The 16162-nt window shown below is 37.5% G+C and overlaps 1 protein-coding gene across 4 annotated transcripts in view; it reads left to right on the plus strand.

Moving 5' to 3' along the window:
- The window catches only part of TRPM6 (transient receptor potential cation channel subfamily M member 6), a 209006-nt gene that overhangs the window by 79764 nt on the left and 113080 nt on the right, over positions 1–16162 (plus strand). For all 4 annotated transcript variants that reach the window (XM_082470799.1, XM_082470801.1, XM_082470798.1 and 1 more), the window contains 2 exons: positions 9596–9675; positions 11829–11867. In XM_082470799.1, the coding sequence (XP_082326925.1) occupies positions 9596–9675; positions 11829–11867 (119 nt within the window). The remainder of the gene's footprint in view (positions 1–9595; positions 9676–11828; positions 11868–16162) is intronic.

Here is a 16162-nt window from a genome sequence, read left to right on the forward strand (position 1 = left end):
GAACTTTGAAAATCAAGTATAACAGCCAGAAACAGAAGTTGGGAAATTTTTTCCTAGCAAATGAAATTTCATATCTGCCAACAACTGTTACAGAATTCTTGGTACCCCACTGACAGACTTCTGATTCTCAACTTACTGGACTACCCTCATTCCATTAAAACATCTTTTTCCTCCTTGAATTTTAGGGGAATTGTTTGTTCTGGATGTGATTTTTTTTTTTTTTTTTTTGAGACAAAGAAGAAAAACCAACCTGATCTGTACCCTACCCTAAATCTCTCAGCTTAAATTAAGATAAAAATCTTTATGATTTCTATCTTTTAAATTAAGTTGAACATCTCAAAGATATTTTTTAAAAAATTAAGTTAAAAAATCCTAAAGATGAAGGTTAAAATCTTATATTAATATACAAGATTTAGGGGAGGGAATATTCTTAGTTGATAACCGGTAGAAAACTCTTGGAAAAGAATTTATCAAAATTGCATCCTGTGGAAACAAGTGTGTGATATCCTCAAAGATGATCCTTGATTTAATATATTTAGGGAAACAATGGATAGTTTATCTGTTCTGGAGAGTCATAATACTTCCATGTGCTTGTATGAGCAGAAAACATTTTCTTCTTTCTTATCTGTTGTACTGGTGGCTTTTATACCATTTGCAAAATTCCCTATTAAGAAAAAGTTACTGGGGCCTGGCTTACATGTTCCATGAATGATAGAGTACAGGCTTAGAGTAAAAGAACTAAGAGTGGCAGTTTAACAATTATAACATTATAGCAAATCTGTTTTGTTTGTTTTTTGCTATGTAGCAATTAGGCACACAGTTGTAAAATGTTTACCTAAAGTAATTATAATTAATTTTTTTTAATGGAAGTGGAGTACCTAAGTGTAGCTAAAGGAATGCTCATGAAAGTTTACAGCTGCACAACTGGACGGCTGGAAATTATTTTAACAACCCCCGGGGTGAATTAGCCAGGAAGAACAGTATTTCTCCAGTTCGCTGATAGAGATTTCTTACAGACTAGAGAAGAAAACACACTTACCTTGCTCTTGCTCCCCGCTTCCTTTCCTTTCTCTATACCTTGCCCTGACTGCCCATTAATCTCCAATTACATTTACTCTTATTTTTTACTGTAAATTCCTATTCCCTCTGTTTAGTTGTCTGCAGACCCTCGTAACCTGGAGCACACATTTTTTGGTCAGTATATGAGGGACATTCCTGGAAAATTGTGTGGCGGTTTCTCCATAGGGTGATCAGTGGGATACTATTGGTGTTCCCCGTCTATCTTTTAAGTTTGGTGGATCCTCTACGGAGAGAGCATTTCATATGCTTTGTGGTTCATGGAATACATACTGTACTGTACTGATGTTGTACTGTAGAGAGCTGGTAATAGAAAGGGGCACTGTGACTGCACGTGTATCTCCTGCCTTCCTTTCTCTCTGGTTAAGATGAGCAAAGGAGAATGCTGAGATTTGCAGCCATCAGAGCTAAATGGTCTATGACTTTCTATAGAACATTGATTATAGGGTCTGGGGCAAAATTACCAAGAAGGGAAAGTTTGCCACTCCACTCCTTGCGTCTGTCAGAAGAGGAAGCATTTTCTTCAAGGCTGAGCCTTCCTCCTTGGCTATTCATACCATTTTTTTCCCCTGCTCCCCACCCCCAGAGTCTCAAGTCATCTTTACTCTGTCTTGCATCTTCAGTCTCCTTTATCTACATACAAGGTTCAAACTTTCTTAACGTAAGATAAACTTTCTTTCAACTTTGCCTATTGAACATAGTGTAAAAGAATGCTGGTGCTGGTATTTGATAGAAACTGCTCCTCCTCTGTAGAGGTGATAATCACTGTATTTATCTCACAGTTGTGAATATTACTTTAGCTAGCGTGTAAAGCATTTAGCCCAGCCCTTGGCATATATGAAAGTCTACGTTAACATTGGCTTTTGCTTTACTTTGTTGATCTAGTGGCTGTTTTTATTTCTTTCTCCCAAGGATATCTTACGCTAGCTTTCTTCTCTGTTTTACAAACTATTTCCTGACTCTCTCTCAATCTATTTGTTTGTCATGGACAAAAATTGTCCTCCTTACTTTGTTTTCAATATTAAACACTTCTCAGTTTTTCTTTGAAACTACCTATTTTTGTAATAATGCAAACATTTTTATTAAAGAGAAAAACTTTCTCCCTTCTTATCTTCAGGTATCATGTTACCATCCTGATTAGTAACTCTCTGTTTTTATTCCCTGAACTCTTCTACACGCTATGCTTAGATGCTCCCAGAGGTTCCTGGCTCTTTTACCTTCTCTGTTCTCTGCTCCCCAGTGACTTTGTGGCTTTTGCCATACCTTAACATCGTTGTCCTCTGAATCCTCCCCCAGGCCTAAATCTCTGCATTTCTAACCACCACCGAATTTCATCAACCACCTTTCAAAAAACCTTTGTCATCTTTCAAGGACTTTCCTAAGTTTTGTGTCCTCCATGAAGACTCCCCAAATACTGGCAGACAGAAGGGATTTCTACTTCCAAGGAGTCCCACAGCTTGCTCTTGTGCCATACTTGGTATCTATTAGTAAACATAGTTTCTTCTCTTTTGGTGTTGGTCTTTGGGACACAATTTTATTTATTTATTTTTATTACAATCATATGATATGCCCATCAAAGTATTTTGAATGAATGAATGAATGAATGAAGCTAGTATTCTTGGCGGTATCAAATTTTTTTTTTTTTTTAAAGTAGAGGGAAGGATTATTTATTTATTTATTTATTTATTTTTGGCTGTGTTGGGTCTTCGTTTCGTGCGAAGGCTTTCTCTAGTTGCGGCAAGCGGGGGCCACTCTTCATCGCAGTGCGCGGGCCTTTCACTATCGCGGCCTCTCTTGTTGCGGGGCACAGACTACAGACGCGCAGGCTCAGTAATTGTGGCTCACGGGCCTAGTTGCTCCGCGGCATGTGGGATCTTCCCAGACCAGGGCTCGAACCCGTGTCCCCTGCATTGGCAGGCAGATTCTCAACCACTGCGCCACCAGGGAAGCCCGATATCAATATTTTAAAGGAAGAATGGGTAAACTGATAGAATATGTGCTGCCTATGGGTTCTGGAGGGCTGATAACCACACTTATCATGCTTCAATGACATCTTTGGGAGGAGGGATGTGGTAGGCACTAAAGTCAGCTGTTAAATTAAAAATGAATGCAGTCAAAATTATCCTTCAAAAGTCCCTTACATTGCTTAGAAAGAGAAGTACGTGAAGATTTGGTCTCTAATTGCTTTTTCTCTATGTTGGAACTTTCTTCAGTTGAGCACCAGATTAAATAGGGGATGTTGAAATACTACAGTGCAATCACTGAGATGAGATAGGCAGACTTAAGACATGCATGTGGGACCTGAGACCAACCAGGAAACAGTAGGTCCTGTCTCTCACTCACACTCAACCCTAGTGCCTATGAGGTCACTTTGGGGCAGTGGTCTTTCATGTGTGGTATCCCCGGGGACTCCTTGGGATCTTTGAGACCCTTTCAAAGGTCCTCAAAATCAAAATTATTACTTTTTAAAAAATATTTATTTATTTATTTATTTTTGGCTGTGCTGGGTCTTAGTTGCGGCACGCAGGATCTTCGTTGCAGCATGCAGACTTCTTAGTTGCGTCACGCAGACTCAGTTGCAGCACGTGGACTCTTAGTTGCGGCATGCATGCGGGATCTAGTTCCCCAACCAGGGATCAAACCCAGGCCCCCTGCATTGGGAGTGTGGAGACTTACCCACTGGACCACCAGGGAAGTCCCCAAATTATTATTATTGGGTTTTTTTTGGCTGCATTGGGTCCTCGTTGCTGTGCGTGGGCTTTCTCTAGTTGCGGTGAGTGGTGCTACTCTTCGTTGCCGTGCGAGGGCTTCTCATTGCGGTGGCTTCTCTTGTTGAGGAGCACAGCCTCTAGGAACGTGGGCTCAGTAGTTGTGGCTCGCGGGCTCTAGAGCGCAGGCTCACAGCTGTGGCTCACGGGCTTAGTTGCTCCGCGGCATGTGGGATCTTCCTGGACCAGGGATCAAACCTGTGTCCCCTGCACTGGCAGGTGGATTCTTAACAACTGTGCCACCAGGGAAGTCCCCCAAAATTATTTTTATAATGGTACATTATTTCCCTGTTTTACTCATTCTATCATGAGCATACAGTGGAGTTTTCCTGAGGTTACATGACAAATCCATAATATCTAAAAACGCTGTTAAAATACTATTTCCTTTTTCCAACTCCATGTCTATGTGAGGCCAATTCTTTTTATATACTTCAACCAAAAACACTTTGTAACAGATTGAATGCAGAAGCAGATATGAGAATCCAGCTGTCTTAAGCCAGACAAAAATACAATGCTCTTCTCATAAACCTTTTAAAAATATTTTTCATGAAAAATATGTTATTTATTTTAACATGTAATAGGTTTACCATAATTATTTTAAAATTATCTAATGGGTAAATACTTTAAAAAGTCCCAGTTCTAATTTTGAATACATAAATATTGGTAGCTATACTCTATAAGTGAAAGCTTTCTGGAGGTCCTTGGTAAATTTAATGACTGTGAAGGAGTCCTAAACCCCAAAAGTTTGAGAACTGCTGCTCTTGGGCATACTGTACTCCTGAATGTGGAATGGCATTGATATTGCCCATACTTCAACCTTTTATATCTTCTTCTCACCTTTCTTCTTCTAGTCCTCTTTCATTCTTTTTTATTTTCCACTTTTTAAAAATTGAAGTATAGTTAGTTTACAATGCTGTATTAGTTTCAAGTGTACAGCAAAGTGATTTAGCTATATATATATATATATATATATATATATACACACACATATATACATATATGCATGTATTCTTTTTCAGATTCTTTTCCATTATAGATTATTACAAGATATTGAGTACAGTTCCCTGTGCTATATAGTAGGTCCTTGTTATTTACCTATTTTATATATAGTAGTGTGTGTCTGTTAATCCCAAACTCCTAATTTATCCCTCCCCACCTCTCCCCATCCCCCCGCTATCCCCTTTGGTAACCGTAAGTTTGTTTTCTATGCCTGTTAGTCTATTTGTATTTTGTAAAAAAATTCATTTGTATCTTTTTTAGATTCTCCATATAAGTGATATCATATAATATTTGTCTTTGTCTGACTGACTTCACTCAATATGATAAGCCCTCTCTCAGTCTTTTAGCAAAGATTTTGAATTTGTCCAAGTTAAATATGTGGTATGTGTCTGCATGGAATTTCAAGAAGCATTGTTCTTTCTGCCGTGTTACACTTAGAAAATGAAACAAGTAGTCTTCATTGTATAAATAAACCTTACTGTGGATGACATAAATGAAATTGCCTTTAACCTGTAATTCCTAATAAAGGCTTTATTGTCTCAGAGGATGGTGGGTTTTCTAAAAGTCAGTTATTTGAGTATAGCTCCACTAATAGTGAAGCTTCACTCCAAGAAATTGTTTTTTAGACTATGTAGTTCACTTGGATGTAGTCCTAGTAAAGTTTTGGATAATTTAACAAGATATTTGTAGCATAAATGAAGACCATGTGTGTACTTGGATAACATATTTGTGGATATTTTGCTGGGTGGAAATTGGAAATTGAGTATATCTAACTTGGAAACCTTAATAGATTAGAGTGGTTATACAACAAATAGGCCCAGCATTCAGTTAAACTCTGTATTTCACTTTCCACGGGCAGTTGTAAAGAACACCCTTAAGGGAAACCTCCCATTTCCTTTTCCCTTCTTATCAAAATGATTTCACATGATCTGAAATTATAAACATCTTGTTTGCAAGTTTAATTCCCTAGGATACTGAATAAGGCTGAAGCATGTGTGACAAACAGAGGAAAGGATGTCTTCTCATTGCCATTTGAAATTGTGATTTTGGACGAACATAAAGAGGGCTTCCACCAATCTGGGGAGTTGAGGGATGGGGTATGACATTTTAGTTTGAACTTTCATGATATGCTCTACTAAGTAGGTCACTGTTGAGTTCTTCTAATTCCCCATTAGGCTCTGTGGAGAATTCATAAATGTTTTACTCATGTACTCATGAGTTTATATAATCTAAACAGTCATTCTGAAGTTCTAAATGCTTTTGCTCAACAAGGCAGTATATGAACATTTCATATAAATTTCTCACCTAAACAGAAGAAGTGGCATTTTAGGGAATTGTGAGTTATTTAGTTGACATTCTATTAAAGATGTTACAAGAGAAAAAAAAAGAAAAAAGAAAAAAGAAATCATTACCAGCAAATAGTGCTTACCTCTAACTACCCAAAGAGAAGGAAACATGTAAGGTTATTTTGTGTTCTTTATGAAGTACTCCTAAATGCTGCCTTCTGGAAAGATTATTTACTGGAAAACCAGTGAGGTCAACTTGTGGCAGTGTTGGTGAGCCAGATCCTTGGGTTTGGGTTATTTTAGGTTTGGATGCCCTTTGCCTGAGACTCTTAATCTTGGATCAAGTGAGTCCCCCAAGGTATCCCTCAGATTGTGGGCAAAACCCTGTAGGAGACCCTGAGCTGAGTCTTTGAAGTATACAGGCTGGCTTTGCACTGATGAGTTTCCCCAGCCAACAGATCGTGCGCTGTGGAAATCCATCTGCCTGGCACTCAGTTTGAAGAGGTCCTTGCTCCAAGGGAGGGACTGTATAGAGAAAATAAAAAATGTCAGTCTGGAGTCTGAAAATATTTTCTCTATTTGATCCATCCTGGTGCTTCCCTGCATGCTATAGATTCCATGATAAATAAACTAATGCTTATCTTGAAGTAGATTACAATAATGTTAAGAAAAAAACAACTGAATAGGTGCAGTTAAGCATTGTGAGTGCTGCGATGTATATAAGATAGAGTGGGGGCTATAAAAAGGAAGTAGTTTCACCTGGAAAAGTATTTTTTAAATGTTAGATTTTTTTTTAAGTATGAAAAAGTTTTAAAAAAGAAAATAAATTACTTGTTACCTGTGTGCCCTTCAACCCCCAATCACACAGTCCCCTGTTAAAAAAAAATCCATGCACATTTAGAAGGATTTTTTTTTTTTTTTAAATCAAGGAATGCCTGTAAGACTATTCCTTCTCAGAGATTCCCCTGAGAAAGACTCTGTTATCTGGAAACCCTAAAAAGCCCCAGTGTAGAAATACTTTCAGTGACATCAGGAATTAATTCATGTATAGCTACCATTAGAGGATTAGTCTTTGGACATTTCTTTGCTATTCCCCAGTCCTGGGCTTGTATGTAAAATCTGATTATATTTTAGGGTAAGGCAAACTGTTTGTGCCAACACAGCCTGAGACCAACACTATTTCCCTTCTTTATCCTCTGCCTTTCCCTTCCCCAAATAACAACCACAGTTAAAACACAACTCTCCTGCCCCAGTGTATAAAAAACACCCAGTCTGTAAAGACTGTCATGATAGTTGCAGAAATGACATATTCTCTGCCGTCAACGACAGTGTGCTGCTCCAAGTGGCAAACACATGTTGAGTATTTGGCCTTAATAGATTTGGGCTATTGAATCAGAGCTAACAAACGTATGGTTCCTAATAGTTCTCTGTTGAACTGAACACGGGGGGACCTCTTCCATATGTGCTGAAGAGTATATTGCAAAGGCTACCATTATGAGGTAGAGGGAAAAAGTAAAGTTCTAAATTGAGAATTGTTTGAAACACTTGCAAATTAAGCCTGCTTTTCTTTTCCTGTAGTTTTGAGATAAGATATGGGAGTTGCAGGAGGAAAGTTTCCATGTTCTTGTTATGGCACAGGTTTCCTGTTTACACCCTTGGAGAGAAAATTGTATACATGGATTCTTGAAGTTCTATTTTAAGTGTGTTCATTTTGTTGCTCATTCAACAATCATTGGGTTGGGCCCTGGGGCAACAGAAATGACTGGCATGGGGCCTGTAGGAGCTGGAGTCTAGTGGGGGAAAATGGACCCATAAAAGTCATTTGTTTGTAATATGAGAGGTTCTAGGAGGGAGATTTGGAGGTCAGGAAGTATTTTTCTATGAAAAAAATACATCAAAGTTAAGTTCCCATGCTACCAACCAAAAAGCTAATTTTTACCTCTGATATTACCAATAATAATAACTAAGCTTTACTGAGCCCGAGCAAGTCCCAGGGAGAAATCTAAGCCTTAATTCCTTTCAGTAGCCCAATGAGGTATTACTGTTATTATTATCTCCTTTTTAATAGATGGGAAAACAGGCCTGAAGAAAGTAATTTGCCCACATAGTTCTACTAGACTCAGCTGTCTAGCCTTTTAAAAGAAGGGAGTGGTTGAGCACAGCTTGCTTAATTTGTATACATAGGCTCCTAAATTAGGGACCCTTTTTGGAGCTGTTTTTTAAAAATTAATTAATTAATTATGGCTGCGCCGGGTCTTAGTTGCGGCATGCGGACTCAGTTGTGGCATGCGGACTCTCAGTTGCAGCACGCATGCAGGATCTGGTTCCCTAACCAGGGATTGAACCTGGGCCCCTTGCATTGCGAGTGTGGAGTCTTACCCACTGGACCACCGTGGAAGTCCCTGGAGCCATTTTTAATAGGTAAATGTTACACATAAAGTTTAATGATATCAATTTGTTATCCGTTTCCTTCTTTTTATTCTAAGTTCCTTCAGAGTAAGAACTTTGTCTTATTTGCCATAGAATTCCCAGCATGCCATATGGAGGCCTATTTTAAAATATTTGTTGAATGAATTCAGATATTTTGAAATTCAGCCAATGGTAAGCCATGCTTATACAATGTGTATCAAATTGTCACCCTAAATAAAGAGGTAAACTGAGGCAAGCTTGAATGATCAGAAATTGAGTTTATTCAGGAATAGCAGAGGAATTGCAATTTGGGACATGCATGCTGTAGCAAGCTACAGGCGAGTCTGTTGAGGGTTTGGGGCAGGGAGTGCAAAGAGGGGGACGTCCAGCCAGTGTCTAAGCAGTAAATTCATTGTCTTGAGGATGGAGAGAGATTCTTGGCATGTGGTTATTGGTCAGGAAATAAGTCTCGTCTTCTGTGAATCAGGCATTTATGGGAAATCAGTTTCTCAGTTAAGTTCCCTTCTGAGGGCACACGTGTGATATTCTCCATTCCATATCCTCCAGATTAGTTTTAGATTGAACTCTTTTACAGAATCTTGCTGAGGTTACATCTCTCCTCTGACACTCCTTCCAGCTTCCTGTCAAATCTTAGCCAAAGTGGGATTTTATAAGTGAGAATTCTGAAGTTTGAGAGCTTAATATTCACTCTATAGGGTTATGGTACAAGATTTAAAAGTGACTTTTGGCAGAATTAAGAGAATGCTTCCGCTATATCTTTACTTCCTTGGTAGAGTTTTGTGCATTTAGGGATCTTTCACTTAAAATGAAATTGTGGACCAATTAACTTTGTGAATATTTTTGTGTTCACGTTGGCTTATTTGTGTCTATGTTGTCTGTAATAGAAGCCAATAAATGCTTAGGGGTTTGGGGCTGGTCTTGGCATTTTAATTAGGGTCTATTATATTTAAGTATATCTTGCCTACCTGGACTACTGTGGTTATACTGTGTTCTCATTTAATGAGACTATGAAAATAATGACATTTTTCTATTCAGTCCCAGAAATCCTGGATTGAAGGAGTGTTCGACAAGAGAGAATGTAACAAAATCATACCCAGCTCAAAAGACCCTCACAGGTACAATTTTTAATTACATTTTTCTTTTTAAAGCAACAGTACTTGGAGGACTGTTTACTGAAATTTAGAGATATGACTTGTTTACCCTGATGGAGCCACTGTTAATATTGTGGTAGATTTCACTCTGCTGTTTTATCTGTAATGCTCCTGTTCCTCTTCCTGGGGGGATAGATACCAGGGAAATATCTAGTGCTACATCCATTCCACCGGGTTTGGATAAAAAATTTACAACTTTTGAGTACTGAATATTCAAAATAGTGTGACTTCCTTATCCCCAAGTGTCTGTGAATATAGTAACTGGGATATTTCAGGACTCCATGCTCAGATTATGCAAACAGTTAATTTTTTCCTCCTGCAGGCTTTTTGCTTGAACAGATAATGGGCAGCAGAATGGAATGATTTGAGTTTGATTATTCTGAGTTCTTGACAACCCTTTGGAAGTTCCACTTGCAGAACAAAGTTCAAAACAGCAGCCAGTGAAAGATAGAGGAAGAGAGGTCTATGGAAAATTCCCCAGGGTAATCGGGTCCATGAAATTAAGATTGGGTAGCATTGCCCTGGGGGAAAAGAATTAAAAGGAAAGGAAAATAGGAGAGCAGTATTTTAATTAGGGGGACCACTCTATTTTTAGGTTCTGCTGAGCATTTGGCCTTACATTCATTTGAAGTTTAGAAATCACAGCTGTATGCTCATGAAAGGTAGCATGGTGAGGCCACTGAAATTCTAGTTCTTTGGGAATGATGACTAAAATAGTGTTCTTTGCCTTTGTTAAATATTTACTAGTCCCACCCTCTTTGAGTTACCTGTGGCTTGTAAGCCCCGTGATTGGAAATCCTCATTTTACCTGCTTATAAAATGTTTACAGAATAAAAAGGCAGGGTAACCTTGTTTTTTCCCTTCATCTTTTATGAGATTTTGTAATACGATAGTGGCTGCAGTAGAAGGCACATTGAGCTCAGGTGGCTTCCACTGCTCTGTAAATGGAAAATCATCTTCACAGTCACCTTGAACCTCATGAAAAGTGGTAAACTATAGGTCATTAGCCCACAGACTCAAGAAGAGTATCAGTGATCATAATTCCATGAATGGTCAAAGATATACTACTTTTTATGGGAAAAAAGCAGTCTCTCTTATTTGGTAATTGTAAAAAATGGATGGATGACTATGGCTATTCCTTCCATGCCAGCCTTTTTCTTAGATCCTAGTAAGATTTTCAAAACTGTGGCTTTCTTGCAGTTTTCTTCCTTACGGTGCACAGCAAAAGAGTGGTAGTTCACTATTTTAAATTAAGATAAAGGTTTGTCTTTTACTGATTCTTTTTGTAGCTCCTAATAAGAAACAAATCTGATAGACTTGATTACAACGTCTTTTTCTTTCTCATTTGGAACTTGCTGAAGTGAAGCTTCTGAGAAAAAAGATTTCTAAAAGGCTGGGGACAGGAAGAAGTGAAAGGCCTGAATATTCGTCTCTGAATAATTTAGAATGATTGATTCTATGAACACTACCTTTTCTTCCATTATTTTACCTAGATTTCTCTTCTAGTTAAAACTTCTTCACACTTAAAATATGATCATTGATGATCATAATGCTAACTCCCAAATCCAGAAGGCTTTTTTGAATCATAAAAAATATATTAATAAGATAATTATTATAATCATACCAACTGTTCCTCAGTTTGATAGTGTTTTAGGGTTTTAAAATTGTATACGTATGTTTTCTTACTTAATTCTCAAGAATTCTGTGTTATCTTCATAGTGTAATAATAATAGCCACCATTATTATACATCCTGCAATGTACCAGATACTGTAAGACACTTTACATATATTATCACCCTTAATCCTTTTAATAACTGTATGGGTCAGATATTATTTTCAGATGTGAAAACTGGGGCTTAGAGGAATTGTTAAATCATTGAGATTTAAATCCAGGTATTTTGGTTCCAAACTCAGTATTCTGTTAATTAGATCATAGTTGCTGCAGTGTAATTATATATGGTAAATGACATATGGGAATATTTGGGAGGTGATGTATGAGTACTCAGTAAACCCTGATTTCCAGATTATGGAAGATTAACAGATATTTACTGTATAAGCATTAAATATGTTTTCAAATATATTAATAAACTAACAGTGGTTTTATTTCTTTAATTTAGATGTACTGCAGGATGCCAGGTTTGTCAGAATTTAATCAGGTAAGACAGATAAACCGTTCTATGTTTATATATTTCTCTGAAGTTGCATCTATATTTTGCATTAATTAACAATCCTTCCTTTTGATGTGCATCTAACATTTCACATGAGGATTTTTCTTAATCTCCTTCAGTATTAAGATTATTTTTTAAATTAAATTTAATTTATTTCCTATACAGCAGGTTCTTATTAGTTATCTCTTTTATACATATTAGTGAATACATGTCAATCCCAATCTCCCAATTCATCCCACCACCACCACACCCCCCGCCCCACTTTCCCCCCTTGGTGTCCATACGTTTGTTCTCTACATCTGTGTCTCTATTTCTGCCCTGCAAACCGGTTCATCTGCACCATTTCTCTAGGTTTCACACATATGCGTTAATATATGATATTTGTTTTTCTCTTTCTGACTTATTTCACTCTGTATGACAGACTCTAGATCCATCCACGTCTCTACAAATGACCCAATTTCATTCCTTTTTATGGCTGAGTAATATTCCATTGTATATATGTACCACATCTTCTTTTTTTTTTTTTAATTAATTTATTTATTTATTTTTGGCTGTGTTGGGTCTTCGTTTCTGTGTGAGGGCTTTCTCTAGTTGCGGACAGCAGGGGCCACTCTTCATCGCGGTGCGCGGGCCTCTCACTATCGCAGCCTCTCTTGTTGCGGAGCATGGGCTCCAGATGCGCAGACCCAGTAGCTGTGGCTCATGGGCCCAGTCGCTCCGCGGCATGTGGGATCTTCCCAGACCAGGGCTCGAACCCGTGTCCCCTGCATTGGCAGGCAGATTCTCAACCACTGTGCCACCAGGGGAGCCCCACATCTTCTTTATCCATTCATCTGTCGATTGGCATTCAGGTTGCTTCCATGACCTGGCTATTGTAAAAAGAGCTGCAATGAACATTGGGGTGCATGTGTCTTTTTAAATTATGGTTTTCTCTGGGTATTTGCCCAGTAGTGGGATTGCTGGGTCATATGGTAATTCTATTTTTAGTTTTTTAAGGAACCTCCATACTGTTCTCCCTAGTGGCTGTATCCATTTACATTCCCACCAACAGTGCAAGAGGTTCCCCTTTTCTCCACACCCTCTCCAGCATTTGTTGTTTCTAGATTTTCTGATGATGCCCATTCTAACTGGTGTGAGGTGATACCTCATTATAGTTTAGATTTGCATTTCTCTAATAATTAGTGATGTTGAGCAGCTTTTCATGTGCTTCTTGGCCATCTGTATGTCTTCTTTGGAGGAATGTCTATTTAGGTTTTCTGCCCATTTTTTGATTGGGTTGTTTGTTTTTTTAATATTGAGCTGCATGAGCTGTTTATATATTTTGGAGATTAATCCTTTGTCCATTGATTCATTTGCAAATATTTTCTCCCATTCTGAGGGTTGTCTTTTCATCTTGTTTGTAGTTTCCTTTGCTTTGCAAAAGCTTTTACGTTTCATTAGGTCCCATTTGTTTATTTTTGTTTTTATTTCCATTACTCTAGGAGGTGGATCAAAAAAAATCTTGCTGTGATTTATGTCAAAGAGTGTTCTTCCTATGTTTTCCTCTAAGAGTTTTATACTGTCCAGTCTTACATTTCAGTCTCTAATCCATTTTGAGTTTATTTTTGTATATGGTGTTAGGGAGTGTTCTAATTTCATTCTTTTACATGTAGCTGTCCAGTTTTCTGAGCACCACTTATTGAAGAGACTGTGTTTTCTCCATTGTATATCCTTGCTTCCTTTCTCATAGATTAGTTGACCATAGGTGCATGGGTTTATCTCTGGGTTTTCTATGCTATTCCACTGATCTATATTTCTGTTTTTGTGCTAGTACCATACTGTCTTGATTATTATAGCTTTGTAGTAGAGTCTGAAGTCAGGGAGTCTGATTCCTCCAACTCCATTTTTTTCCCTCAAGACTGCATTGGCTATTTGGGGTCTTTTGTGTCTCCATACAAATTTTAAGATTTTTTGTTCTAGTTCTGTAAAAAATGCCATTGGTAATTTGATAAGGATTGCACTGAATCTATAGATTGCTTTGGGTAGTATAGTCATTTTCACAATATTGATTCTTCCAATCCAAGAACATGGTATGTCTCTCCATCTGTTTGTATCATCTTTAATTTCTTTCATCAGTGTCTTACAGTTTTCTGCATACAGGTCTTTTGTCTCCTTAGGTAGGTTTATTCCTACGTTTTTTATTCTTTTTGTTGCAGTGGTAAATGGGAGTGTGTCCTTAATTTCTCTTTCAGATTTTTCATCATTAGTGTATAGGAATGCAAGAGATTCCTGTGCATTAATTTTGTATCCTGCAACTTTACCAAATTCATTGATTAGCTCTAGTAGTTTTCTGGTGGCATCTTTAGGATTCTCTATGTATAGTATCATGTCCTCTGCAAACAGTGACAGTTTTTCTTCTTCTTTTCCAATTTGTATTCCTTTTATTTCTTTTTCTTCTCTGCTTGCCGTGGCTAGGACTTCCAAAACTATGTTGAATATGAGTGGCGAGAGTGAACATCCTTGTCTTGTTCCTGATCTTAGAGGAAATGGTTTCAGTTTTCCACCACTGTGGATGATGTTTGCTATGGGTTTGTCATATATGGCCTTTATTATGTTGAGGGAGGTTCCCTGTATGTCCACTTTCTGGAGAGCTTTTATCATACATGGGTGTTGAATTTTGTCAAAAGCTTTTTCTGCATCTATTGAGATGATCATATGGTTTTTATTCTTCAATTTGTTAATACAGTGTATCACGTTGATTGATTTGAGTATATTGAAGAATCCTTGCATCCCTGGGATAAATCCCACTTGATCATGATGTATAATCCTTTTAATGTGTTGTTGGATTCTGTTTGCTGGTATTTTGTTGAGGATTATTGCATCTATATTCATCAGTGATATTGGTCTGTAATTTTCTTTTTTTGTAGTATCTTTTTCTGGTTTTGGCATCAGGGTGATGGTGGGCTCATAAAATGCGTTTTGGAGTGTTCCTTCCTCTGCAGTTTTTTGGAAGAGTTTGAGAAGGATGGGTGTTAGCTCTTCTCTAAATATTTGATAGAATTCACCTGTGAAGCCATCTGGTCCTGGACTTTTGTTGGAAGATTGTTAATCACAGTTTCAATTTCAGTGCTTGTGATTGTTCTGTTCATATTTTCTATTTCTTCCTGGTTCAGTCTTGGAAGGTTATACCTTTCTAAGAATTTGTCCATTTCTTCCAGGTTGTCCATTTTATTGGCATAGAGTTGCTTGTGGTAGTCTCTTAGGATGCTTTGTATTACTGCGGTGTCTGTTGTAACTTTTCCTTTTTCATTTCTAATTTTATTGATTTGAGTCCTCTCCCTCTTTTTCTTGATGAGTTTGGCTAATGGTTTATCAATTTTGTTTATCTTCTCAAAGAACCAGCTTTTAGTTTTATTGATCATTGCTACTGTTTTCTTTGTTTCTATTTCATTTATTTCTGCTCTGATCTTTATCATTTCCTTCCTTCTACTAAGTTTGGGTTTTGTTTGTTCTTCTTTCTCTAGGTTTTTTCGGTGTAAGGTTAGATTGTTTATTTGAGATTTTTCTTGTTTCTTGAGGTAGGCTTGTATAGCTATAAACTTCCCTCTTAGAACTGCTTTTGCTGCATCCCATAGGTTTTGGATCATCGTGTTTTCTTTGTCATTTGTCTCTAGGTATTTTTTGATTTCCTCTTTGATTTCTTCAGTGATCTCTTGGTTATTTAGTAACATATTGTTTAGCCTCCATGTGTTAGTGTTTTTTATGTTTTTTTCCCTGTAATTGATTTCTAATCTCATAGTGTTGTGGTCTGAAAAGATGCTTTATATGAGTTAACTTTTCATTAAATTTACTGAGGCTTGATTTGTGACCCAAGATGTGATCTATCCTGGAGGATGTTCCATGTGCACTTGAAAAGAAAGTGTAATCTGCTGTTTTTGGATGGAATGTCCTATAAATATCAATTAAATCTATCTGGTCTGTTGTGTCATGTAAAGCTTGTGTTTCCTTATTAATTTTCTGCTTGGATGATCTGTCCATTGGTGTAAGTGAGGCGTTAAAGTCCCCCACTATTATTGTGTTACTGTCGATTTCCTCTTTTAGCGCTGTTAGCAGTTGCCTTATGTATTGAGGTGTCCTGTGTTGGGTGCGTATATATTTATAATTGTTATATCTTCTTCCTGGATTAATCCCTTGATCATTATGCAGTGTCCTTCCTTGTCTCTTGTAACATTCTTTATTTTAAAGTCTATTTTATCTGATGTGAGTACTGCTACTCCAGCTTTCTTTTGATTTCCATTTGCATG

The sequence above is a fragment of the Balaenoptera physalus genome, assembly GCF_965194825.1.
Source record: "Balaenoptera physalus genome assembly, chromosome: 7".
NCBI lineage: Eukaryota > Metazoa > Chordata > Mammalia > Artiodactyla > Balaenopteridae > Balaenoptera > Balaenoptera physalus.